This window comes from Euwallacea fornicatus, chromosome 27 (assembly GCF_040115645.1).
Source record: "Euwallacea fornicatus isolate EFF26 chromosome 27, ASM4011564v1, whole genome shotgun sequence".
In the NCBI taxonomy this organism is placed as follows: domain Eukaryota; kingdom Metazoa; phylum Arthropoda; class Insecta; order Coleoptera; family Curculionidae; genus Euwallacea; species Euwallacea fornicatus.
The window spans coordinates 657,195-683,953 of record NC_089567.1 but is presented as its reverse complement, the minus strand read 5'-3'; the positions used below and the strand labels follow the sequence as shown (position 1 = coordinate 683,953).

At 37.7% G+C, this 26,759-nt stretch overlaps 1 protein-coding gene across 5 annotated transcripts in view; it reads right to left on the bottom strand.

Annotated features, from left to right (window-relative positions):
* Positions 1-403: 403 nt before the first annotated feature.
* The window catches only part of dimm (dimmed), an 86,829-nt gene continuing 60,473 nt past the window's right edge, over positions 404-26,759 (bottom strand). For 4 of the 5 annotated variants that reach the window (XM_066296936.1, XM_066296933.1, XM_066296931.1 and 1 more), the window contains exons 2-5: positions 15,275-15,457; positions 9,126-9,274; positions 6,336-6,472; positions 404-5,279 (exon numbers count right to left, since the gene is read on the bottom strand). In XM_066296936.1, the coding sequence (XP_066153033.1) occupies positions 5,162-5,279; positions 6,336-6,472; positions 9,126-9,274; positions 15,275-15,440 (570 nt within the window). In that variant the 5' untranslated portion in view covers positions 15,441-15,457 and the 3' untranslated portion in view covers positions 404-5,161. Of the gene's footprint in view, positions 5,280-6,335; positions 6,473-9,125; positions 9,275-15,274; positions 15,458-22,747; positions 22,794-26,759 lie in introns of those variants that run through there. The other variant, XM_066296935.1, reaches the window with a different exon arrangement.

Below are 26,759 nucleotides of genomic sequence, written 5' to 3'. Positions count from 1 at the left end.
TCCGCGATGGCGGCGGAAAGATATTAGTAAAATGCTATGAGCCAAGGAACGAGAAGTACAACCTTTCCATTGTAAACAGTTCAGTACTACTCGCTCTAGGAACGTTTGGGACCCGCGGCGCACCCTCTACGGGTACTTTTTGATTTAAAAATAAATTGTTGGTAAGGGTGGCTGAACAGGGGTGAGGATTCTGAAAGTCGGAAGTAATGCACTAAAAGCCATTTTTAAAATGAAATTGTACGTTTTTAAGCAATTAAAAAATATGTCAGGTTGGTGATAGTTATAAACTTGATGCAAAGCTTTTTACGAGCGCTTTATTTTCATATTCGTCTACTAGTCCTGTTATGAGGTGATTATGCCATTTCGGTCTCTGGCGGTTAGAAAGGCAAGAAAACTCCATTGGTTTATACCTTACTACCAACAATTTCTCTTATATTAATCAGGCAATATACATCAATTTTCAATTCAATATTGTTATAAATTTCTCATCTTATAGTTTTACTAATCAATAAACTTACGCATCCTGGTTAAGATGCCTATTTAAATATATGTTTAAATTTAATATAAAGAATACAATGCTTAGATTTTAATAGACACGTCATAAAATATATATAATATACTTTATAATATGATCAATTAACTAAAAAACTTCTCGAAGTTTTTCTACTATCACATTTTTGTTTGGAACTCTCCAAGATTCTAGCTATTACCGTACACGCCAAAAAATGTATTATGCAGGCGCATTAATTAAATTAGTTAAATAATCTAGGCCCTACCTAAAGTAGTGCTGGATCTGGGAACGACAACATAAACGACTATGGCTCATAGAATGGACGGCAATTACATACACACTACATCTTTTGGCAATTTTCCCGTCTAATTTTAACTTGAGCGATAATCTGAGTATTCCTACAATACCCCCCTCACTTCTTTAATTCAGGTAACTTCACAACATATGCGTTAATTAGGCTACATTTTGATTAACAACTAGGACAATTTCTAATTAGCTAGACATAAAAATACCCCACTCAAAACCCAGCTATGTACAAATTTGGGTTTGACGAAATGGTACCTTCTTTTTATAATCTCGTTGACTAACTGTGCTGCAGTATACAATTTTAACTCCTAAAACGTACACATAGAAACAAGAATCATATAGTTAGGTGTGATAATTGTTATGTACTAGAAAAATAAATAACTTTTAACCTGTTGACATATGGAATTTACGCTCCGTTGGGCTGGCCCGCATGCAGGTTTAACCCGTCAAGTATGAAATTTCGGCCGAGACGCGCAATAGTAGGCCTCTCGCCATCAGTACCGGACAGAGGACATTTAAGCATTGATACAGTAAGTACACGTTTTCGCGAAGGGAAATCGTATGGGCAGACGCTGCCTGGCCCATCAAAAGTGGTTAATAAACTTGAAAACTTGGTAATAATGTCTTATATAGTAACAATAATATATTAACTAGGTAGGTATAGCTACTCTTTACTCTATCTTAAAGCCTATAAATGTGACTTAGTTACATTGGCGTACACCAGTGGACAATAAACTGCATTGCCTAACTCTTCCTTCTATGGGAATAAAATCCATGAAAATATTATCCAGTTTTTCTCTGATTTTATCAGACTTTACCTTCTCAAAAAGGGAACCTGTTGGCAAGGAAAATCCTGCCACGTTGCCTCTTTAAAAATTGGATTGTTTCCTGCGCCTTGGAGATATGATTTTAATGCGGATATGAATATGGTGGTCCGTGGAGTACCTACCTAAATACGTTTTGTCATGTTGCAAATAGCAAAAACTTGTACTTTATTTCATTGTCCCAGTCAAATTCATTTTGATATTTATGGTCGTGTTTTAAACAAGCAACAAAGCAGTAGATATGCGAATTCAAAAGTATATCAACTACTTGGTACAGAAACTATGGAATAACCTTCGGGTGTTATACTTTCACAAGGATTCGCTCAAATAAAACTTCTAAGTACATTAGGAGATAATCCAAATAGAAAATTCACTGGTCAACTCAGGAAATGCCCGCTTAGTCAGCAACTCAGGAAATCCGGTTAACCCATGGAAAACTTAGGGCAACTTCAGAACTGACAAAGCGAATGTTCCTGAAGAAGTTCTTAATCCTTTATGAGGTACTTAGGTGATTATTCTCAAAGGATTATCGTTTTTCATTGTGAAACCGCAAAAGAACACTTCAAGCACCGATCCTCCTCAAATAGGTATTATTTCATCTTCAAGGAAAAGAGATTTTACTACCTACTTATGCGATAAAATGCGAATAGACGCATCTGGCGACACATAGATAATGGATAGTTCGAATAATTAGATATAATGCAAAACCTGAACGGTAAATATCTCATAAACGTAGGTCCTTTCGGGGTAGACATTTTTTGGGATAAAACATCTAGTGGAATAGAAGTTTTATCGGAAAAAAATTTTGTACGGGGTGGTAAAAAAGTTACGTTCCTTTAAACTTAGTACCAACAGCTCTAACTACAGTGTGTAACAAAAATATGGGTAGATTATCTTTTCATGCCCCCCGATAGTTCAAAGCTAGTTTAGATAGCCGTTTTTGGTTTGTTTGAAATTCCACTTTGTTAACTTTATGCTCCAAATTTATTTTTCCTCTGTAGAGGATGGACGAATTTCGACGTTTTTATAGGAAATCTACGGAAGAATAAGAGAGAAAAAAATTAATAAGACATTGTCGATGTCATTTTTTGAGGCGAATTTAATGCTGCTTTGATAATTCTTAATTTTTTTGTTCTCGCATTATAAACGATAGTTCGGTTTTTGGCATTTTCGAAAAATTCCCCTAATCTTCTTCATTTCGCTAGTTACATGAAAATAATTTTTACATTACGAGGACACTTTTTTGAGTAGATTTCGGAGATAGAAATAAAATTTTCAAAGTCCATGGTTTTTGAGTTTGGATGCAAAGTTTTTTTAAAAATACAAGTCATATTAGTTTCTGGCGTCGTTAAGAAGACATTCGTTCCAGCAAGGTGATGCAAGACCTCGTAACCTCAGAGCCGCGTTAGAGTCGTTAAATGTGAATTTTGGACCTAACTATATAGCATGTAACGAAAAAGTGCGGCGGCCATAACTTTCTCCCGATTTGACGTCGCTTCATTTTTTTTTTCGGCGGACACGTAAATGATAATTTACATGCGACCACTAGTGACAGCATCGAGGAGCTTAGACAAAATTTTGTCGTGTGTTAATAATATCTCTAAATTCACGTATTTAATGCGTCCAAATTGTTGCGAAACGATGCAATTTAGCGCACGCAACAGTTCGAACGTTTACTGTGAAAAAATATGTTTTTATCGTTGTTAATTTTTTGTCTTGGCTTGTAAACGTTTTATTACTGATAAGACTCACAACTAATTTAGAAGATTTTTTAAAGCTAAATCAAGGCTACACGCCTGCTTTAATCACACGCGTCATGTTTTTCTACATCAACGTTACAGCGTGTAAAATTTATATGAAACCCCACAATTACAGCTCATTTTCAAGGGAAAAAAAGTGTTTTTTAGTGGTGCCAAAAACAAATATGATTCATTTTTAAAAAATACAACTTTATGTCACAAATTTAAAAACTATGTACTTTAAATTTTTTTATCTTTACCACCGCAGTCTAGCCAAAAAACGGTTCTACTAGTGCAAAAGCGATTTTTATGTAACTAGCGAAATAAAAAAATTAGGGGGGTTTTTCGAAATCGTCAAAAATTGATCTTTTTCTTTTTAACAACAAAAGACGATTTTAAAAAAATTTTATACGGCAAATTTGCCTCAAAAAAGACGTCGGAAATGCCCTTTTTCTTCTGTCTTTCATCGCTTCGTAGTTTCGCGATACGAACATCGAAATTTGCCCAGCTGGTGCAATTATTGGCCTGACGTTGGAGCCCATGGTATGCGCCAGAACTGAACATCTATGCAATTTTGATGGTCATTATCATCCTCAAAAATTGTCCCAACGTGAAAAATACATCAGAGATATCGAAACGGCAATCTACAAATTGTGCTCAAACTTAGTTTGTCGAACGATCATCCGAAATTTGGATAAGCCCTTGAAGATTGCACCTGTAGAAGGTAATTATTATGAATAACGATGTATCAAGGAGTGCGCTCCTTCCTCTAGGTATGAAGTTTTTAAGTTCTTTTCAAGCTCGTATCGAGTGTCGTCTTCCATTGGCAAAACTTCCAGAACTGAATTTTCGACAAGTCCTAACAGCTAATAATATCGAACATGTCCCAACTTCACAAAATCTACAAGTGCAATTATTCCGGACGTTTGGTGAAATATGTTGGATTATTCTATGGACCGAAGCTGCCATTATCGAAGCGCATTAAGGACCCCGAACGACTTTAATTTTTCGGATTATCCTGATTAGTACGCCCAAAAAATTTAATGGAAAAAATGAAGTAATACCGTTTGAGGTCGAGTTTGGTGTGAGCCATATAAACCCCCAAGGCTTACAATCTAAAGAGCGCTGGATATCTTTGAACCCTGTCGAGTACACTGGAAGCAATAGACTTTTAAGCACTAATCTGAAAATGGAAAAATAATGTTCAGTTATATTTACCCAAAACCGTAAAGCTGTATTACTTTACTCAAATACCCTGTTTAATATAAACCATATATCTCGTTATGCACATTTATTATAGTCTTTAAAATATACATTAGGCGCTTTAAACTTTGACACGTATAATAGTCCAGCAGTTTGAATTTATCGTTTAAATTGACCTAGCTACCAACTACTACTATGAATCTACTAATTTAAATGGAATGGTCTTTTCGGTAGGTACTTATCTTATAAGTATACAACCTGGAATGCTTGGCATGATCACTCACGTTTATGGAATTTTAATACATTACGTTTAACTACCCTCACGCAGCGAAGGGTACCTAAGAATGGCAAACTCAGTCATCTTTGATGGTCTAGGTATAATTGCAGCTTTCAATGTATTACTACGGTTGACTTCTTCAAAGTATCAATTGACATGTTCCTTGCAAGAAATTGAAACACATTTCCCATCTTCACCAAACTAGATCTTCTCTAGTCGCACTCTCGGAGAAAAGTATCAGCTGCTTTTGGTGAGCACCTGAAGGCTCAGTAACGAAAATGGATTTTAGGCAATAAGTCGACTAATTGACCATGGCGTCTTCCGGGAAGTTCTCCAGGTCCTGCTGAAACATGCTGTTGTTGTTGGCCTCTTCCGTCGGCTCACCATCTATGTTGCTGTCGCTCTCGGCGTCTTGAAACCTGGAAATTGAGATAAGCTGTGAAGCGAATTCGTGAGAGCTTTTTGGGGTTTTGCGATCCTGGCGAAGGACGCGGTTCCTGAGACGAGCGTCCCAGGAGCCCTGGCAGCCGGTCAAGCCGATTATTATAACACATTGACGGGGCATGCCGTCCATTTTATAGTCGTGCAGTAATAATTAATCGCTTTTATGGCCAATAAACGGCCTCTTTGGTGCTAAAACCGAATAAAACTAATCTCTTAATATTATATCTTTAATCTATGTTTTTTTTTTTCGAAAAGCGTCGATACTTAGTTATATGGCGCTATTACTTAAGCCGCTGCGTTATTTGCCTCGAATAAAGGGTAATCGTTAATGTCCAGTGTGTTACGTTTATTACAACGTTTGTCCGGTTGTCGGATATCAATAATAAGCGGTAATTATTGTTTAATTGCCCAATGTCCGATCTTATTTATATTCGGTCTTGCAAAATAGTCAACACGTTCACATGTTCGGGACAAGGTAATAAAATAAACGGTCTTCAACGGAATAAAAACCAAATTGAATTTTGAAATATGATAATTGCCGAGGTTTCAGCGAAGTAAATGTAGCTATCAAATTACCGATTCATGGAGCGAGGTGGTTTAGTTCGGCGCAAAAAGCGGTTTTCGGCATAAATTGACGGAGATATTCCTTGGAATAAAAAAAGCTAAAAAGCTCGCATAAACATATGTCCGGGATCGCTTCATTTCCGAAATACAGGGTGTCGGAGTTTAGTAATAAGTTCCACATGTTTTACTCTCTCTCTCTCTGATGCGGCGCCGGAAAAAAGAAATTTTCTTTCGATGATCCATCAAATGAATCAAAATCGCATTCCGTTGCCAGTGAAGCAAAACTGGCGCTTTTGGTTTTTCCTTTTTGAACTTTGACACAGTGAATTGTCCAGACATTCTCACGTGAAGAACATTGCTTAAAATGGCGCAAACTCACAATTACGAACGAAGGGAAAAAATCCATGGAAGTTATCGATAATAACAAAGACTCAAATGTTAAAACATAAAAATTCAATTCTACTTACGTGTAATGTTTCTCCTCTCCTCTCATTTCACATATTACATTCGTAAGGGCCATTATGTAATTTTTGGCTAGTGTGAGAGTTTCTATTTTCGAAAGCTTTCTTTCCATTTTTATATGTGGAATTACTTCTCTAAGTTGCTGAAACAAAACATTCCGATATAACATCATTCGCGGCTAAAGTATTAATTTACAGGCGGTGTGAAGAAGCAGTCGAAGCTGTAGCTGAATTGTTCACGGAAGGAGTTTGAAATCGAGTAAAATCATGTTTTTCAGGCTATCAAGTAGCGTCAAAGATTCTTTTTTTGAACTTAAGCTTCTCTGCTTCGGGCGTCGACTTCAGAATATCAAATGGGGCTCCGTGTTTTTTTTTTTACATTTTTTGATGGAAAATATTTTTCCGAATTGAATGATGCATGAAATCAACGTTGATGTAATTTTAAAAAAATCCAAACTTTAAAATTTCAAATAAAAATCCACATTTTTTGACTAAAAATTCTTCCAACAACAACTTGTCGCGCATCGTTAACTTCGGAAACCTATTATCCATCGAAAAATGTAAAACAAACATGGAGTTCTGCTAGAAATTCTGAAGTCGACGCCTGAAGCAGAAGTTGAGTTAAAAAAAGATCAACTTTGACGTTGCTTAGCAGTCTGAAAAACATAATTTTATTTGTTTTTTAGCTCGTGAAAATCCCTTCATGGACAACTGAGTTGCAGCTTCACTCGTTTTTTGAAGACACCCTGTACACGCAGACTTTAGGGCTACAGGATCAAAATATCAACATTTTTAGTTTAGTTCTGTTAATTCTTAGTTAAAGCAAGTGAACAGTTGATATGTATTGTGATCACATTTTATGCGTTAAAATGATCGTCTTGGCAAGTGGGCTCGATTTTAAGTAGGTGTTGCGTAACATCCTGAAAACGACTTTTTTTTTTTTTTAATTGAAATTCCGGTTAGTTCAGGTTATAATCGAATTAATTCGTTGCTCCGTTTCAATTGGAACTATGTCAGAGGTAAAACTCTGAGCACTTTTATAATTTGGAGGTCAGACCTGTTGCAACTTTTGCAATATTTTACAAAATTAAAGTCGCTGTTGTGTCGCAATAAACGGGCAAATTCACTAAGCGTTAGATACGAGGAGATTTATGGCTGGAAAATAAACAGCTCCAGAAACTTCAGAATTACTGTTTTACCTAATTAACGGAAAGAGTCTAAAGCGTTGTTAACTTAAGCTGGTGGGATCGAACACGCCGCATGGCTCTAAATATCCCCCGATTCTATTAACTTTTTAACCAATTATCTCTTTTAAAATATTGAAAAGCACCGTTTAATACGGCAAAAATGCTATATTTTTGAAATTTACTCATTTCTCTAAATATTGCTTACGTTATCGGTAAGGCAAAATGGCCGGTTTTAAAAAATTGAAACATGGCTCAAGTAACGACTCAAATTAAAGGCGTTTTAAAACTATATTCAATGGCTTAAGGCGATTCAAACTCAATCGATTGATATTCAAGAAAAACAGAGGTACAATTTAGAGGTGCACGGCACATTTATCATAACAAGTTCCATAACTGGAATATGTCCATAATGGTGGGTTCTACCCCATCTATCTCTTGCCCCGCATGCGCACGAAAATACCAACTTTATTTCCTTTTTTTCCACGGAATCATCGCAAGACTGCGATAATGATTGATAATTCCTTACTTTGATTTTGGTATCTCGTTTAATGTACGAGGCTGTCTTTGTCACTAATTCTTGTGTTATGCACCCCCGCATTCAGCGACGCTACCAGCTGAGTTTAAGTCTGAACGTAGCTCGAGTTGACTTTTACATCCAAAACTGTTAATCGAAGCCCCGTTTAAATTTAAACGTGGCTTAAAGTGGCAGTTTTCTTGTAAAATCTCGCATTACCGAACTCACAGCAGACCACCCTCGATGCTCATTCAGATTGGATCAGATAAACCTAAAGAAGCTGGCGGAGTGATAATCCATGTTACTGATTACGCAATGAAGTACTTTTCCTGTTGATGAGTAGGTCCTTCATCTGATAAGTATTTAAGATGTGATTTCCGCTTTACAATTACCCCGTATGTGGATCTCATAGAAATTGATATTTATTGAAAATCTTTTGTTCTTTCTTCAAGCCAAAAGTGGAATTTTTGAGGTGCTCATAATGATATCTCAAAAATCCTTTTTTTCACTAGATTCAGAATAATTTTTGAAGAATGCGGTGGAGGGTTTTCTTTTTGGTGAAAAAGTGGACGGTTAGGGTTCCGCATTAACTAAATATTTAAATATCGCGGTTCGATAGTGTTAATAGAGTAATTAACAGTTTGAAACGAAAATTATTATTAACGTATTTACTCTCTTCACCCGTCCACGATAGCTCCATATTTTACTACAGGACAAAGGAAAATTGTCCCTTTTTTAGAAAAACACCCTGTGGAATTTATCTGGACAAACAAGTGATTTCGCATGTTTTCCAGACTCTAAAGGGTAAAATATTTAGAGTTTTACCATACGCAAATCAAAGTGACACGTGTCAGTATCAGTTTGTGGGTATTTGTCATTGTACGCAGATATTTTATTGAATTCATGGAAAACAATAAAATTAACGCAGATGAGCTGGCAGGAAAAATTACACCTCACACATGCCAAAGTGTCTTTTCAACAGTTTATTGCTGTTCGAACTCAGTTTGGTGTCAGCGTGCGGCAAAGTATTTTTCGCACTCGTAAGGTAAATAATCTATTATCATGCATTGTGTGAAATCAAGTGAAAATGCTTACCTCGAACGCATCATTCAGTGAATGCATTCTCATTCTTTCTCTCTCGTTACTTTCCAGTCTTCGTAGATTTCTCTCTCTCGCGCTGATACAGGTTTTCCGCCGCCTGTATGGTGTTGTTGTGCTGGATGCGCTTCCACTGGATACACTTCCTGAAATATCGAATAAATATTGAATTATTTCTATATGCAGGATATGCGTTGGTGATATATACTATGTCGGTGCCCGTTGATGAGAGAGAAAGCTTTAATAAAGATCGCCCTAAAGGAGAGTTTTTCCAAAAAAAATTAACGGAGAGGTCAGGAAGTTTTTGCTTCTTAGTGAGGTGCTGTTTGAAGGTGACTTTTTTCCTATATATTCTCATATTATAAGTGTTTTTTTTTTAGTTTTTTAATTCGTTTGCCATGAAAAGCTCTTATCGTCGTGGCAAGGGTCCTATGAAGTCCTCTGGTTACTCCTCGGTGCAGATAGTGACCACAAATCATGGATTCTTCTAACTTCCACAAGTACTGCCGAATTTAATAATTAACATAGTTTTTTAATTATCTTTGGGTTGCCGGCATTTTCCTTCGATGAGGGGAGATTTGATCTGTCTGGCAGCAGCCATACACCGCAACCCTAATGTATGTATTTAGATACTTCTTCGCTGTATAATTTGTTAATTCAAGTGACTTTTTTTCGGAATTTGCATTTGAATTGATTAGACTAGAATAAATTATACTGTTACTCTAGAATTGAATATTGTTTTTGTTACACCTGAATTAAAGCTGTGAAACTTGGAAGACGTTCTATAGGTATTTTCATTAATGAAATAATTGAGCCCGACCATGCAAAGCCTGAAAAATTGCACTTATTTTATTAAAATTTGAATTTTTTTATCTCTTTGTAGCTCGACGTATCTAATATGTCTCTTATCTCAATGTTGACAAGATTACAAGTACGATGAAAAAATTTCCAGTCCGATACTTGTAAAATTCTATAATCAGTTAAAAGCGAAACGTCTGATCAAATCTATAATTGTTAAATCTCCCAATATTAACTTCACATCTAAATTCAATTATACAACTTTCCAGTGTTCCAATTCACACTTTAATTAACTTGGCAAAATTAATTGAACTACCAATTACATAATTATTACACGTACCATGTAATGCACTATGGTCGCATTAAAGAAATTCATACTGGCGGAATCATTAGAATACTTTTGTTTACCCAAACTGGGCTTTACAGGTTTTACAACATTAATATTCATTATTAGGCCGTTTTCCCCGTAGATTGAAATTCATGTGATGTAAATATGTTCCAGTTTATGTTTGATTATTTAAATGAATTCCAATCTAATTTTAGAAATTCGCTTTAACTGAGGATTTCAGGTGCATCAATATTTGTTTATAACCGGATACGAATTAGTTACGTTTTAAATTATTAATATGGTAATGGAGTGGTTTTTGACTTCAATTATACGGGAATTTACTAAAAGCTAAGATAAAGTTTTAGCGGGTCATGAGATGTAATTTAATAGAAAGTAAAATAGGCAAGGAAGTTTATCTCCTTTCTCGCATTAGATCAGTCGTGAAGCATCGTAAATATGTCGAAATGACACCCCCTTTGTTTGTCTTAATGGATCACCCTGTCTATATGTGTATAATAATAAATGAAAAGGCCCCATCGATTTAAGTCGTGGTGCTTATTTAAAAGAAGACGTCAGCAGGAGAGAGCTCTTGACAATTTGGTGACGTCAGAATCAGTATCATTTTCACTGCTACTTGTCTGGAAAAGATTTCTAAAAGGTGATGATCAAAAAAATTCAAGTGGGTGTTGACATTTTGGAGGAACGTTTGGTATAAATTTATCTCTTATCTCTGGTCAATGTCAGAAGTTTAATGGCAATAGTAATTGGCCTGATCAGCGCCCTTCGCTTACGGTTCCACTTTCGCTGCTCGGTTTTCAATTATCACCTGTATACATTCTCTTCATTTTTCTATCAGTTTATGTCTGATTTTCTGATATCTCAACATCGAATGCGGGTAGAAGGACGAGTATTTTCTGCGTACATACATGACGGCTAATATCGTTGGCGGTGCATATCTGTATTGATAATCGCTATCAATTTGACGAAAACGAATACAGGGCGTTGCAAAAAGGTAGCAACCCTCCGCCACGTCGTTTTCTCTCGCTCGCGGTAGAGCTGCCTGCTCCAAATATGTGGGGTTGGGAAACCCTCGAATAGCAAACGTTCGATGTTCGGCAAGGGCCGACTAGGATCGCTCTCGGCAAATACTCTCGTGGTGTAATTCGGCTGACCACGAGATTCCACCTGCAGCCGGCGAATAAGCCGAATTATCGCGAAAAAATAAATAAATAAATGAATTAAACATCGCATATAGATATCGGTTGTGTGTGTTGCGACCTCGACAATGTGAGCACTCGTCTGGAACTGAGAATTTTTGCATATATACAGGGCGTCCCAAAGAACCGCACGAACCACTGAATCTCTTGTTTTAAACACTTCCTGTTTTCTAATTGGTTAATTTTGGATTGTGCGCCGTCAAACCAACCAAAACATAAAATTTTACTCAATATGAACGAATGAACGCTACTGAATGCTTAATTGGTCCCAATTATTCAAAAAGCAGTTTAGAAATTTGGGGCATAAAATTTCAATATTCGAAATTGTGAAAACGTGACTTGAATGTTTGTGGTAAATAAGCAAACAACTCTGATGTCCATGCAGAACTAATATTAGCATTTAGGATGTGCACTGTAACGTATTACATCCGATTTGTTAAAATCCTCAAAACGCGATCGGGATTGGGCACGGTTTGTTTTGCATGGGGCCGATAAATCTTCCAATGAAAATAATTAATTAAGAGATGTGTTAATTAGCAACTTCTTTGCGACCCACTTCAAACAGCTTTAATCGAGTTTCAGGTAAGTAACACTCTTCAAACAGCGCAACCAAATAAGAGGTTTTAATTTGGATCTGCTCTAGTCCACACCTGGGGAACCAAAGCTTTCTATTTGCATTAGTTGAGGCGGGAATTCCAATTTAAATATTGCTCGATAATCGAATTCTTCAAACTTCTTTCTCAATAAAAGCCCAGTGTTCCATGTAATTCTGCTTACTGATAGACAAGTGATTCAATTATTGCCCTTGTTTCTATCGTAATCCGATTTGCAATCCAATTTACTGGGCATTAGTCCTTATGACTTTTATTGGTTAGAAATTTTTGTTCGCTCACGGGGAAGCTCATTGACAATTCTACTACATACAGTGGTGACCATTGGAATAGAGCCAGCTGATGCTTTTGGTAGAATTCAACGCTACGACTTTCTAGAAACGTTTCGATGAACCTCTATATAATTCCTATGAATGTTCCATAGAAATTATTTCAAATTCGCACCGAAATGGAAATTGTAAGTGAACACGATAAAAATTTAAACTTGTTTGGTCTTGTTTGGTCTCAATTTGTCTGGTCGCGAAAATAGAGACGTGAAAAATAAAATACGTAACACTAGTGTTCCTTCAAGTTTGGACTTGTCGTTCCCTTGAAGTTATCACCGCGATTTCCTTTTTAACATTTAGTGCAGTACTGAAGAATAACTCAGATAAAAATGGGCCGTGGCGTTCAGTGCACGGCGGAGGAAAGAGTGGCGATCTTAACACTGCGGAAAGCGGGAAAATCGCTAAGAGAAATTGCAAGACTTATCGGGTGCTTAAAAAAAATAATTGAAAATCCTATAAGAACACCACCGAATTGAGAAAATCGTGGAGCGAAGAGCGAAACAAGTCCTCATACAGAGAGGCAAATTCTTCGAGTCTTCAAAAAAGATCCCTTGAAGACGTCTATCAGTATTGAAACTGAACTAGATTTGGAAACGAGTACAAGAACTATTCGAAGAAGGCTTCAGACAAATAATTTACACGGCAGAACAGCCAGAAAAGGTCCTTTGTTATCCTCCAAGAACATCAAACGATTTTTAAAATTCGCCCAAGACCATTCGAATTAAGATGGTGGGGGGGAGAGAAGAAAAAAATGGTACTTTATTTCATGGAGGGATGAAACAATAACAAATAAATCTAATGGGATGTGATTTGGGGAGACACTATGTGAGAAGACCACGCAGCCAGGAATCATTACCAAGACAAACCATTAAAACAATATGGAGGTGGTAACATAAAACTTTGGGGAGCCTTTCCATGGTACGGTGTAGGAACAATTTACCGAATTAAAGAAATCATGGATCAACATGAATATGTCCAGATTCTTCGAGACATTATGTTGCCTTTTGCAGAGGAGACCATGCCGCTAATACGGAAGTACCGACAAGACAACGACCCGAAGCACACGTCTAGGAGAACGAGAACATTTTTAAATGATAATAATGTGGATTTGTTACCTTGGCCCTCCCAATCGCCGGACCTTAATCCTATTGAGAACTCACGGACCGTCCTCAAGAATGCTGTTGGCAAACATAAAACGAAAAACAAGGACGAACTCTGGGAGATGATCAAGACAGAATGAGAAGGAATACCACTAGACGTGTGTCAAAAGCTCTGTGCCTAGAAGGCGCGTCGGAGTTGTTAAACGTAATGGTTATGTAACAAAGAGTTTAAAGTTATTAAGAGTATAAAGAGAGTTTAAGCGTTATTTAATAATTTTGAAACTGCAAAATATTATTAATGTAGGATCCGTTTGTCAGATCGCTGCAATATTTCGTAAATATTAATTAATAAGTATAATTGTTGCCATCTGACCAAATCGAGGTGCAAATAGGAGGATGTACATTGTAAAGTAGCTATAATTTAGGCTAGGTTAGGGGAATAAAGAGTGAGGTGCCCTGATGATACGCCCATGTGTATGGTCACTGAGTTCATGTGGTTCGCAGCATTACTGGAATTTTCCCAGTAATTATCCTTGGTCGAGAGCCGCGTGAAGTAAAAGAAAGTCGAGCATCTCTTTGTTAGAACCAGGAAAGAGGGTAGAAGGACAGTCCACAACGGTTCTGATCAAGGATGGTTCATGATGTTCAGATATGGCTGGCCACATGGCGGATCGGGAATCGGTCTCTGGTTAGGATACGCCGCTGGTTTATTGCTCCAGAAAGTAGCATTTAAGGTATTGGAGAAACTGGGACGCTCTCTTTTTGGTGCTCGAGGTGATGATTCGGTGAGGTGTCGGGAGTGTCGCGAAGGAACGCAAGTATCCTCTTAGTTAAGTTAGTAAGTAAGCCCCTAATTGTAACAACTCAGAAATAAAACCCTAGACAAGTTAAGAAAAAGCCTACATTAATTACGCCTCTATCTTCGGCTGGCTCTATTTTTATGACCAACTCTTTGTGTTGATTTTATTCGTTAAATATTATGTTTATGCAATTTAAAAAAATTAAATTTGTTGTTAAAGTTTTCTTTCCTTATTATACAGGGTGTTTCCTAACTACGTGTAAAAAATTTAAAGGCGTAATCCTCGACTGATTTTGAGTCAAAAATGTCTAATAAACATATGTCCGCAAATGCCTTGCTTCCAATATACAGGGTGTTGAAATGTGACAAGAAAAAGAGATTTTATTTCCAAAATGACTCAATTTGGGTGTTTGAATTTTCGAAAAGACAATTTTTTGGGGGAATGCTTTAATGATTAATCATAAGAATTGCTGAAAATGACCACCATTACTCATGATGCACGCTTCCGTCCTTCTTGTTAGTGATTGTCTCACTCTCTCGAAAACTCCTGGTGTGTTGCGTATCGTTTCACATCCGGTAATTATACGTTCCAGAAGTTGATTTAGAGTGTTTATTGGGACAGCATAGACGAGTCTCTTCAGATCGTTCATTCATCAAGTTAGTAAGTACCACCAAACCTTTAGAAACCTTTAATACCTTTTTCAAGGTCTTTCAGTCAACACCCTGTATCTTGGAAACAAGGCATTTGCGGACATATGTTTATTAGACTTTTTTGACTCAAAATCAGTCGAGGATTACGCCTTTAAATTTTTCACACGTAGTTAGGAAACACCCTGTATATTTACAATATGCAATTTTTATACTAATTCGGTGTGATATTAAAACTTTATTTCCCAAGCAATGTATTTCTTTGAACTGGCTCTATTTCAATGGCCACCGTTGTATGAAATTGAGAGAAAAAAATTACCTCCATGCTTTCGCCTCTTTTTGCCCGTCGTTTCGTCGCTACTCGATTCTGTAAGATCATCTGCTCTTCCATTTAAATTGTTGTGTTTAAGTTCCATTTCTACTTCTACTTCAACGTCTTCTTCTTCTTCGTCGTGCCAAGGTGCCGTCATTTCCAACGAGCGCATTATCTATCTTGCTATTTCTGAAACAATACACCAATGCTCAAAACTTAAATTGCGAACTGCGTTTGGAAGTAAATAAGTTCCATACCAATTAAAAAAATATATATATGTAAAATTAGTCTAAGTTCATGCACTTGACTTGATATACGTAACTTATCCGCTAAACCCACTAACGACAACGATAAATTATTAAAAATATATGAAAATAAGTCGAGATACAAAATATTGACAAATACTTGCAGAAGATTCAATCGTTCATTTTCTTGATATCGTATCTTTGTACAAACATCGTTTTAAGTAGGATGTTTGCAGTTTATTCTAATCGGGCATAATTAATTCAGACTTTTTGTATTTAAATTCTGCCGTGATTCTACGAAATTCGTCGAATAGCATGCATAGGAAGTCCTTGAAACAAGTACCGGGAGCCTGCATTGTGGGGTTGTCACAACAGCGCAATGAATCAGAATGAAAGGAGAAGGGAATAAAATATAAACTAATAGGCAATAAAGCACTTAATGCAAACATAAATTTATATCCCAGTTATTACGGCCACGGCCTTAATGTGCGTACTTGCTCGCTCCGAGCCCGAACTAACCGTACATTCACTAACCTGATTTAACCCCAATTAATCGATTTGTATCAATCGCAGAAATGCTTATGTTCATAATGAGTTTTACCTATTTGGAGACCACGAGAAGTCAATGCAACGCCTGACGCTGTACATAGACGCGGTGTCCCAAGATCGGTGAAATATTGGCGTGCGGTAAAATTTCTACACGTGTGGCGTAAAGTTTTGCCGCACGCGCGTCAAATGTGTATTTACGATTTTTTAATGCTTCGAGTCGCGTGCGAAAACGCCGCTTTACGGCACGCTCGTGAGGAAAGCTACTTTAAGCCGTCGCTTTTAGAACCATACGAGGGTCGGCCGTTAAGTATCGAGACTAGTCTGTATAGCTAAAAAACGGTTTCGCGAAGCAATGCAAAAGTCGCGTCAAGTCGGCATCCTTGCCATTAGCTGATTAACAAGATTTTGTAAATGTAACCTATAAATCGGTCAGTTCGAGACGTTAAGTCCGATCGAGAATTGCATCGCGGAAGAAAAATCTGCTGTTGTCAGATTTTTAGCCACAGATGGTGTTAAAGATAGTGAAAATCACGTAAGGATGTTAAAAGTGTATGGGAAGAATTGTTTAAACCGTTCGTACATTTTCAAGTGGGTTGAACAGTTTAAAAATGGCCGCGAAAGTCTCGTTCATCAGCGGTGAAGCGGACGACCGATCGAAGTTGTAACTGCCTCCCTTGCATTTTGCATTGACGTGACTTGCACCAACACCCAATATTGCTCCGATATGTTGCTGCCTGCCATTCACACTGAAGGTGCACAGTTTACTGAAGAGTGCGTTCAAAACTGGAAGATTCTTCCGTACCCTCCTTACAGCCCAGATCTTGCCCCTTCAGACTTCCATATGTTCGATGCTCTTAGGGAGGCTCTACGCGGGAAAAAATGCGGCTTCCGCGAAGAAGTCCAGATCCAAGGATAAATATGGCTGTAATAGCAACCAAAAGAATTTTATGCCGGAGGCATTAGGAAGTTGGAGGCGCGATGGGACAAGTGTTCAAAGCGGGGGGAGGCGATTTTATGGAAAAGTAGCTAAAATGTTGTATTGATTAAGAAAATAGTTTTGGAGCTACACAGGGTGTTTCTAAAAATGTTGTCGAAAAATGAAGGGCGCGATTCTTGAGCTTATTATAAGAAAAAAAGTTCCTATCGACATGGGTCCGCGAAAGCATAGTTTTCGAGATACAGAATGTCGGAAAACAGTTTTTTTTAGTCTTTTGACAATATCTCAGAAATCGTTTGAGACACACAATTCAGATTTTGCGCGTCTATTATCATTAATAGTAGTCACGTTTTGGGCGCTACTTCAATTTTTTTCCACACCCCAGAGGCGGAGATTTCAGGGTTGCCTGAGATACTTTTGTACCTAATTTTTACGCCACTGGGAAATTAGCATTTTACAATCGCAACAATTGTTTAAAATGACCTCCTCCTGTGGTAATGCAGGCCTCCAACCAAGGCTTAGCGATTGACGTACCCGTTCGAAAATACCCGGCGTTACGAGCCGTGCGGCAAGATGCAATAATGCGATTCCTCAGGCGTAGTGTAAACTAAAGTTTTAAAGTGGTCACGCAAAAAACAATCTAAAATATTTAAATCTGGTTACCGAGGAAACCGAGCCTGTGGCCCAATTGTGATTTTTTGCTAATTTAAAGTGGTGCAAAAATTAGGAGCAAAAGTATCTCGCGCAACTCCAAAGTCTTCGCCTCCAGCATACGGGAAGAAATTGAAGTGGCGCTCAAAACGTAACTGATTTTAACGATAATAGACGTAGAAAGTCCGAATTTTGCATCTCAAGTGGATCCTTAGATATCGTCAAAAGACTAAAAAAACTATTCTTCGACACCTTGCTTCTCGAAAGCGGCGAGTTTTCCGATTCATGTTAACAGGGGCTATTTTTCCTATCACGAACCAAATAATTATTGCACCCTTCAATTTCCGACAGACGTCTTCAACACCCTGTATACATAATTTGTCTCGTTACTTATTGAACGACCCTCGTAGATCATATTTATTTTCATTTTCGACTTGCCGGATAACGGCATTAAAAATGAAGCGTTTCAACCAAATTTCTATGATATCTATGATTTTTACGGTATCTGTGATAGACCTATGATTGATGTCCACCGCTTAAATGCCACCGGGGCAAGGGTAATAAATCAAAAAAATCAGGGCTGTTGAACTTGGCCCTTCTACATTATCCACTCTTGCGACACTCCACAAGGGCATTCTGCGTATCGAATTTCTCATTCGTTTGAGATGAAAAAATAAACGGAACATTTTTTTAAGGCGATTTGTCATCTAGTCACTCGGAAATGAGGAACATTTCGGTAACACCAGCAATTCACCGTTAACTAGTAATTACTCAGCGGCACGGACACGCAAGCTATTGTTGCTCAGAAAGGTCGGAGAACGAGTCAGGATCGTTAATGGCGGGGGCACTGCTCATAACGAAGAATGCTTTAATGTTATGCATAGTTAAAACCGGGATTATGAGCGCTTTGATATGGTAAAGCTGTTCAAAAATTAAGGTGGAAGGAAAATCGTAATTAAACCGAATCACCGAAACATGTAAAATTTCTGGACAATATTCCCCTGCGATTTGTACTCTACAGCCAGTGAGATACGGCAAAGTTTTTAAATTTTAATTTTTATGCTGGAAATGGCGTGAAGCAGTAGGTGTGAAATAACAAAGGACGTGATGCCTTTTTCAAATTCGACTGGCGTATGGTGATGCTTATTAAGCGACTTTTAGCGTGCAAATGTTAATCAATTGGCTAGAGAATGGATAAATGTTTCCTGTAAATCCACCCTGGATCGCCCGAAAATTGGGCGACACCCAGTTTCCATGGTAAACTTATTTTAAGAAACGATGCGTTTCCAACAGTAAAACTCCCCGCACGATGACGCCGAAGCTCGTTCGGCGAAGCTTTATTGGGAAAAATTTAACCAGCTTGCTGAAGTATATCATTAACCGGTATTAACACATTTTAAATTTAACTTTGTTGTTTTTTTGCGGAAAGTAATTTTCACCTCATTACTGAGTCAAAGCGTATGTTTGGAGTGCGGCTCATAAATATTTTAGTAATTTACAAAAAAAAAAAAAATTGTTTTAATTTGTAGGCCGGAAGAAATTTAAATCTGTCCCTCCCTGGTGTCGCGAGACGCCTTAAGAGAGAGAGAGAGACGGTCTCGCTCAAATCTCTCTTTTTCGACAGGGAGCGTGAATCACTTCTCTACGGACAAAATGATAATGCTGGCACCTGCCTCAAGCATTTTCCATTGCTGTGCGCTGTTTATCGGAACCAAAAACTGACCAGGAAGAACTCTTTGAGGAGTTAATCACACACACATCGATCGAGAACTCCTGCAGGCTCGAAATCCTTCTCGAACTCAATCGGGCCGCGGACTCGCTTTCTGCTGCGTTCAGTGTTCCCGCTGAGCCTCCGCGGCAGAGCTCAGAGGCCGAACAGAGCCGTCTCGAGGCTCAAAAAGTAAACACAATTAAAACGAAAATATCATTTAACCTTTTTCATTTCAGGTTTCAATCCGATGTTAAACCGATTTCAGTTGAAGTTTAATACGCCTTGGGAAACGCTTTCCTCTTAAAATGCCAAATCCGGATACGGTTCGGTCTCAATCGCGTGGAAACATGCACTTAAATGAAAGGAAAAAAGTTTTTCTTTATTACGCAGGTACCTAAACCATCGGATAAAAACCGCAAATTACACATTTAAAATTACGGTTGAGTTCGACCAGGATCGCAAAATGTAACCGGACACCGGATCTAAATTACGTATACCTGCCTCTCTCATGTTTTCAATTGGATGGAAGGTAAACCATTCATTAAGTCCGCCCGGAGGTCACTTTTCGCATTTAAACTTAAGCTATTACTTTCCAAGTGAAAGATATATTCTGTAACAGTCATGCGACACAAGGAATTAATACATAATCGCTTTCACAAAAACTCTTTTACGTGCAGCAGAAATGGGAATTTCTTAACATTTTGTGGGCTCGTTTCTCTATACAAAAATTAATTAGATGCGTTTGTTGCAAACAATTATATTGTTGTTATAAAAAAATGATGGGTTTGGATCCCGTTTACTTTCGCCGTTGATACGTCCGAGTAATACTCCTTCGGTAAGATCTCCCTGGTCCCGGCAAGTTTCTTATTTCAGCACTGAAAGACGGGCAATACAAACGTGGAATTTGAGAGGCTTTTCGATATACCAGGTAAGGATTCCGTTAAAAGTACTTCTGAGAAAATATAAATATTATTTCAGCGATTTCAAAGAGTCGCTTTGGTAAGATATTTGTATTTGTCCGGTGAAAGAATCGTCGTTTATGGGACCGCGATTGGATCTTGTTCAAAATTACGGTATCGATTGGTCCTGCCGGCAAATTAGCTCAGCAAAGGGAGATGACATGGTTCAGTCGCCAGGGTCGTATATCCAGCTAAATTTCAATAAAAGAAATTATGGTTGACTCCGCGATCTCGTCTTTCAGAACAGTCAGAGTTGTTATAGAAAGAAGATAGAAAAAAGCTAAAAGAAGGCAAGAAAGACATTAGGAAAATATTAAAAAATTAAAATGTTAGGAAAAGTGTCGGGAAGAAACCCAACATAAATCAGCGGCATCGCTGAGCTCCAATTAGGCCCTGAAGACGTTGGAACAATTCCAATACACATCTGCAGCATCGCATCCCGCGATGCAGCACTTACCCCTACGTGCTTAAACCCGCCCAAGGTGATGGCACTGGTTCTTCGATTTATCGCTGCCCCGATTTATGGGGGGCACCAAATAGATCTGTCAAAGGAACCAGCGAGCCACATCTGGGCTTTGACCGTGGAGATTCTTGGGAGAAAACTTTCGACAAACTAGGGGGCGGCGTCGGTTGGGATTGGTCAAGGGCTTATCGTGGTGATCTCTTTCCAGCCCCACCATTCCTGGGAGGCAAAAAATCTAAAACTTCTTCGGAACATTACTTTCAAGACAGTACTCGCGAACTCTCTCTCTCTCTCTCTTCCGTTTCTCGGACACTTCTCGATCCCCGAACGCGGAATTCTATCCCAAATCTTTCTCACCACATTATCTCTAAAACAGTGCTCGCAAACTCTCTCTCCCGTTTCTCGGAGACTTCTCGATCCCGTTTCTCGGAGACTTCTCGATCCCCGAACGCGGACCTCTATTTTCAAATCTCTCACATAACTTAGCTCTAAAACAGTACTCGCGAACTCTCTCCCGTTTCTCGGACTCTCTCTCTTCCATTTCTCGGACACTTCTCGATCCCCGAACGCGGAACTCTATCTCGAACCTCTCTCATAACATTAGCTCAAATCTCTGCTCAGTAACTCTTTTACCACCCCTCAAACTGTCACACGAGAACTTTTTCAGATCTCGGGCAACCCAGTACCGACTCTGTAAATTTGAGGTGTATGTAAAGTTGTAGATCCGTAGTGTAAATTAGAGTGATATCTGTAGTGTGAAGTAAATTCCTTAATTCGTGCTACGGAGTTTGTCTTCCCCGAACCCTTGAACCCCATTTACATCAATTGACGCATCAGCGTCTGGTCCTTCGAATCACAACTCGCACCAGCAAAAAAGGAGGTACCTCTTCGGGTGCCTTGTGAGGAAGTTGATTCTGTTAGGTAGAGACTAAAAGCCCCTGGCCTAAACAAAAAGGTTAGAAATCGTAGGACGGAAACGAGTGTGAAGAAGGTAAAATCTGCAAACTGAAAATTTTCACTCAAACCTCCTTTGCGGCCGTTCTGTTGACTGTAATGAAAGATATCTCAGAAACCAATTTGAGCAGTTCGATGTCGGCGGGAGCATTAGCCCCCGTACGGTTTCCCTCCTCAGAAATCAATTGAACTCAAGAGTTGGTTCAATAGGTGTACATACCAGAAAGTGGGCAATTCACATGCTGGGTTTGGCAGCTTCAATATAAAGAAACTCACTGAACGATGACGGACACAGACGAACACTCCCCGTCTTTTGATTTTGAATCAGAACTTGTTACCGAAATAAAGGGTATTAACATGTGTTTTTCCTGCACACCTTAGGCTTTTTTACACTTAGCTTTAGATGCTAGAGGAATAGATTTTACAAATCTTTATTGGATTATATATGGTGTTAGTCTATTGGGGGTCAGGCCCGTCCTTTTACCTATAAAACCTGTTCTCTCTATTTTATGAACGTGACGAGCTTTTACGCATATCTTAATGTTCTGTATTTCTTCGTATTTTTTCTTCGTTTTCTTCCTTTTCTAATGCGTGTGAAAATACGGGGGAATGCGCGACATTTTCTGTTGATCCGATCCACACTCTCGGTGACGAAACACTTTTGACGCACAGCTACCGGATGTGCCACGCACGAGTTTCGGGGCACCCCGTATATTAGAAATACCATTCAGTCACGTTTATCTTAGATTCAGTTCAGGAAGTTGTCGTAGATTTTAAGATACAGTACCGCGGAAGACATATATCACTAACTCCAATCAATTACGTAATAAATGCTTACAATAATTGCTATTTATGTCTATTTTAAAATATTAATTAACAACATTAAATCACCCATCTCATAAAGATGTAATGAAAATTCAATTATTAATGTGATATTAAGTTTTAATCAATATTACAACTGAAAGTTTGAATGAATCGAAAAGGTGTTTAAGTGCTAAGCAGCGCGTTACCTTATCCATAGCACACACTCCACCATACTGACGTTATAAATATTGCAATATATGGACCGTGTAATTACGCATAAATATTGCTTTTTGACTTTTATTTTTGTTATCTAGAACTGCATGAATACCTTTCGTTTTATGGAACAACGTATTAATCGATCAAGTGTTACTGCATTGAGAAAGTTATACGGTGTGTCCCAAATTGATGACAAATGGATCATCTTGGAAATTGGAAGAAGTACTGCGATGGTTAAATGGGCGAAGTTCTAGAAAATTTTTTTAAAGAAACTTCGAGAATTGATTCACCTTTTGCCGTTCGCCAAGAAAATGCACTCAACGCGAAAAAGCTCCCGAATATTTTTAATTTTTAAAATTCCTTTCCGTTTCATTCAGGCATCATGCAAGACACAAGAGTTCGAGGGTTTTATTTCAAAAATTGAAACAAAAGTGCCATTGCGCTAATTAGCAACATACCCTCCTGACTCCTTAGATTACAGGGGACAAACAATATCTCATGTTAACACAGAGAACTTCGAAAAATAATCAAATTTCAGAAAGAGAAAGTGATTTAGACTGAAAACCACTGTATTCGAGTTTCATGGCACTATTGAATTTTTTAATTAAAATCAATTACGAACAATCCTGTGAATCGAGACGAGGTGACGAATGCGGTAGGTCCTGGTGGCCGTTCAGTCCCCGAAGGGCATAATTTTCATCTCAAATGTATCGTACTGAAAAAGACAAAATTCGTCGAAGGATTCTCACAGAATCCGAACGATCAGAATCTGACCGAAACCAAAAGGAGAGAAAAATTAGTAAATGACTCGATCGAGTAAAATGAAGGGAGACGAAGGGTTCGAAGCGCATCGAAGTAAAAAAAGAATAAAAAGCTGCTTGATAAAGCGTCGAAGAAAGTGGAGTAAAAAACTTGCTCAACAAGCATCAGTGTTAAGGTGTGAAGACCAAAGACCGCCAAATTTAAGAGAAAAAAACAAAGCCAGACTTAAGAATAGATTGAATAAAACTAGAATTGGGCAAAGTTTAAATTTTAGCGTTCGGGTTTTCGTAATTTTTTCCATTTATCGAAAAAACTGTTGAAGTAGAGTTATTTTTAGACCTGATGCGAGTTTATTGTTAAACTTTCTAAATCTGCAACCTTCGAATTTTCTCTGCATCTCTTCCAGTTGCCAAGATCCTAACATTGTTTCTCACGCAGTAACATATGTCAAAATCGACTTGATGAGTATCATGAAACCAGTTAGTGATATTATGAATTAATATGTTACTGAAGTTAGTAGTAATTCAATTATAATTAAGGTTTCCCGGCAAAGCAACGATTCCCGCACATTAATTACCAAGATTAACTAATTTAGGCGATGCCTGATATTGCAAGTAAAAATTTAATTATTTTCTTACACAATTTTACGTCAATTTCGTGTCTAATGCGTTCTTTTTTGCCATGTAAATAGAATTTTTATTTTTGTTCATTTATCAGCAATCATCAAAACGAAAGGAACAAATCGAAAAACTGGCACTGAGTATGGAGAGATATTGTATGGGCGGATAGTTTAATCTATTCATTGAGAATTGAAACTTTGATATTAGTTCCTGAAAAGTTTGCTTAGTGCTTCAGAATATCGCTGTGGCCAATCACTTAGAATGTCTGGAAGCAAACATTTGAATATAAAACTAGATATGTTACCATCGGGATTTCGTTTTTAAGAGACTCCAACTAATTTAAGAATTAACAAAAAAAAAAAAAAACGTGTTCAGGTGAATTAAAAAAATACTTAAACTAAAATTTTCTTTATTTTTAGTTTTTTTTTAAAATAAAAAAAAAGGTTTTACGCCGATTTTGCGTGCAGTTCTAGTGACGTTGTTACTTTCCTATAATTATGTCAAATTCTACTTTATTAATTTTTTTCAATTATCAGAAGGACAGTTTTCAGATGACTATTATTTCTCTATTTTGAATATGAACTAGTGGAAACAAAAACAGTTTTGCTCAGAAAAACTGCTGTACGGAAGGGAAGCGAATTCTGTCAAACATCTCTATGGTGAAGGATGCCGAAATCATCGAGAGGGGTATAAAGACAAATAGCACCAAGGGCAGATTCACCATTAGAAATATGAAAAGGTTAAACAAGGGATTTCTCGGTTTGAAATGCATACAACTTGATGTAACTACCAGGATCAATAAACTTTGTCACTGAATTTCATGAAAATTTAAATACCTATGTGCTTCATGGGGCTGGTTTTTTGAATCTAATTAATTTCAAAAGGGGAGATTCATTTATTAAACTGGTTTTAATCTATTTTAAACTAGTAAAAAACAATTTACAAAACTACGTTCAATACACACAACCGCAAATTAACTTTACGCGGCGATTTTTCTGGTCAAATAAAGCCTCTGAGTTTAGCACGTTTATTGGAAGCTACAGTGGGGAGGGGAAGTAATGTTGTCATTGAATCGATCTTGATTAAAAAAAATATATATATATATTAAAATTCGATTATTTTATGAAAAAAAAAGAATGAAAAAAACAAACACACAGACAATTTATTTTTTTTTATCGTAAACCCTTTAATGCGCACGCGTAGAACGCACATGAGAACACCTAACCCACGAGAATTGATTTTCAATCTCGGATACTTGAGACAGGACAATTTCACATTTTATTAACCCAACTAAGGGCTGAAAAATCAACATCCTGGTAACACTACGTAGAGGTTAATTGCGATATAAATTCTAAAATAAAGGTACATGATTGTACAGTTTCTTTGTTTCATGAAATTTATCTTCCAGTGAAGATTGTCGACATTTTGATCTATTAGCCCTAGGAGGTGCGCAATAGTCGGAAGGGCTGGTTTGATCAGTCTAAAGAGGTTCAAATCTAGAGAAATACGAAAATTAAAGCGATGCTCGTAAATATAAGTATAACTATAACTTCGGCTTACTGATATACGAATCCATCGATAGCTCTAGATGCTTAGTGAGGACCACTAGGTCAGTATAGAGAGTAGGCACTGAGGTTTGGTTTTTCGATGCCTTAGTAACTTCACCAGCAACATAGCTCCCAGAGAAGCCATTAAATCAAAGCAGAACACTGACCAATTTATCCATTTCTATCGAATCCAGATCTTGCTGGCGAAGTGACTAGGAGCTCTGAGCCTAATTTTCTAGGAGTGATGTAGAACTTGGAACTAGATTTTCATTACTCCTGGGAACTAGTTTTTCAAAGTGCTCAATTTTTTTGACAATTTAGAGATTCACATTCGTTGATTAGATTGAGAATTTGGAGACTAAGATTATCTCCGTACATATCCTTGGAGATGGAAAAATTGACTTGATTGATTGATAACTGGAGAGAAGAATCCCCAGGGAATGACAGTAAAATCATTTATCGATACGGAGGTCCCGCAAGTCCAAACTTAGTGCACATACGTCATTCTTCGGAAGCATCCTACCCTCCAGGACTCTTGTACTACTTCATTTTGACGTCATTCAGCGAAAACGCTCCAGAATTGTCGTCATTTTGATGTTTTTCTCCGGAAAACGTTCCATTATACCGACTCGAGGAGGGATTTTTGGGACAGCAGAATGACATCAATCAGACACAATCAGACGTGTGAAACACACTGCTATCTGGGATAGCAATCAATATCACTTATATTATAGGTGAACATTCCATTGTCAGTTTTGAGAATATTACCCTCGAAGGGTGAATTACCTTCTGAATCTGGAAATTGGAGAATGCCAAAAATTCCTACACCTTCAAACATTTGGAGGTGAAATATCCCATGCATAATCTCCAAATAGCTACTTTTATAGACGAGACAAAAGGAAATGATTTAGATAATGAAATACCTCAACTTCAAAGGAACGAAAAATTGCCCTTCTGTCACTTTCGCCCGTTATGTTTTGATTTAGGGTAAATCGGAATAAGGGTTTATTGATTTTCGAATTGTTTTTGCCGGGACTGAATGGCGTCGGCGGTTGACATTTATTTGAATAAGT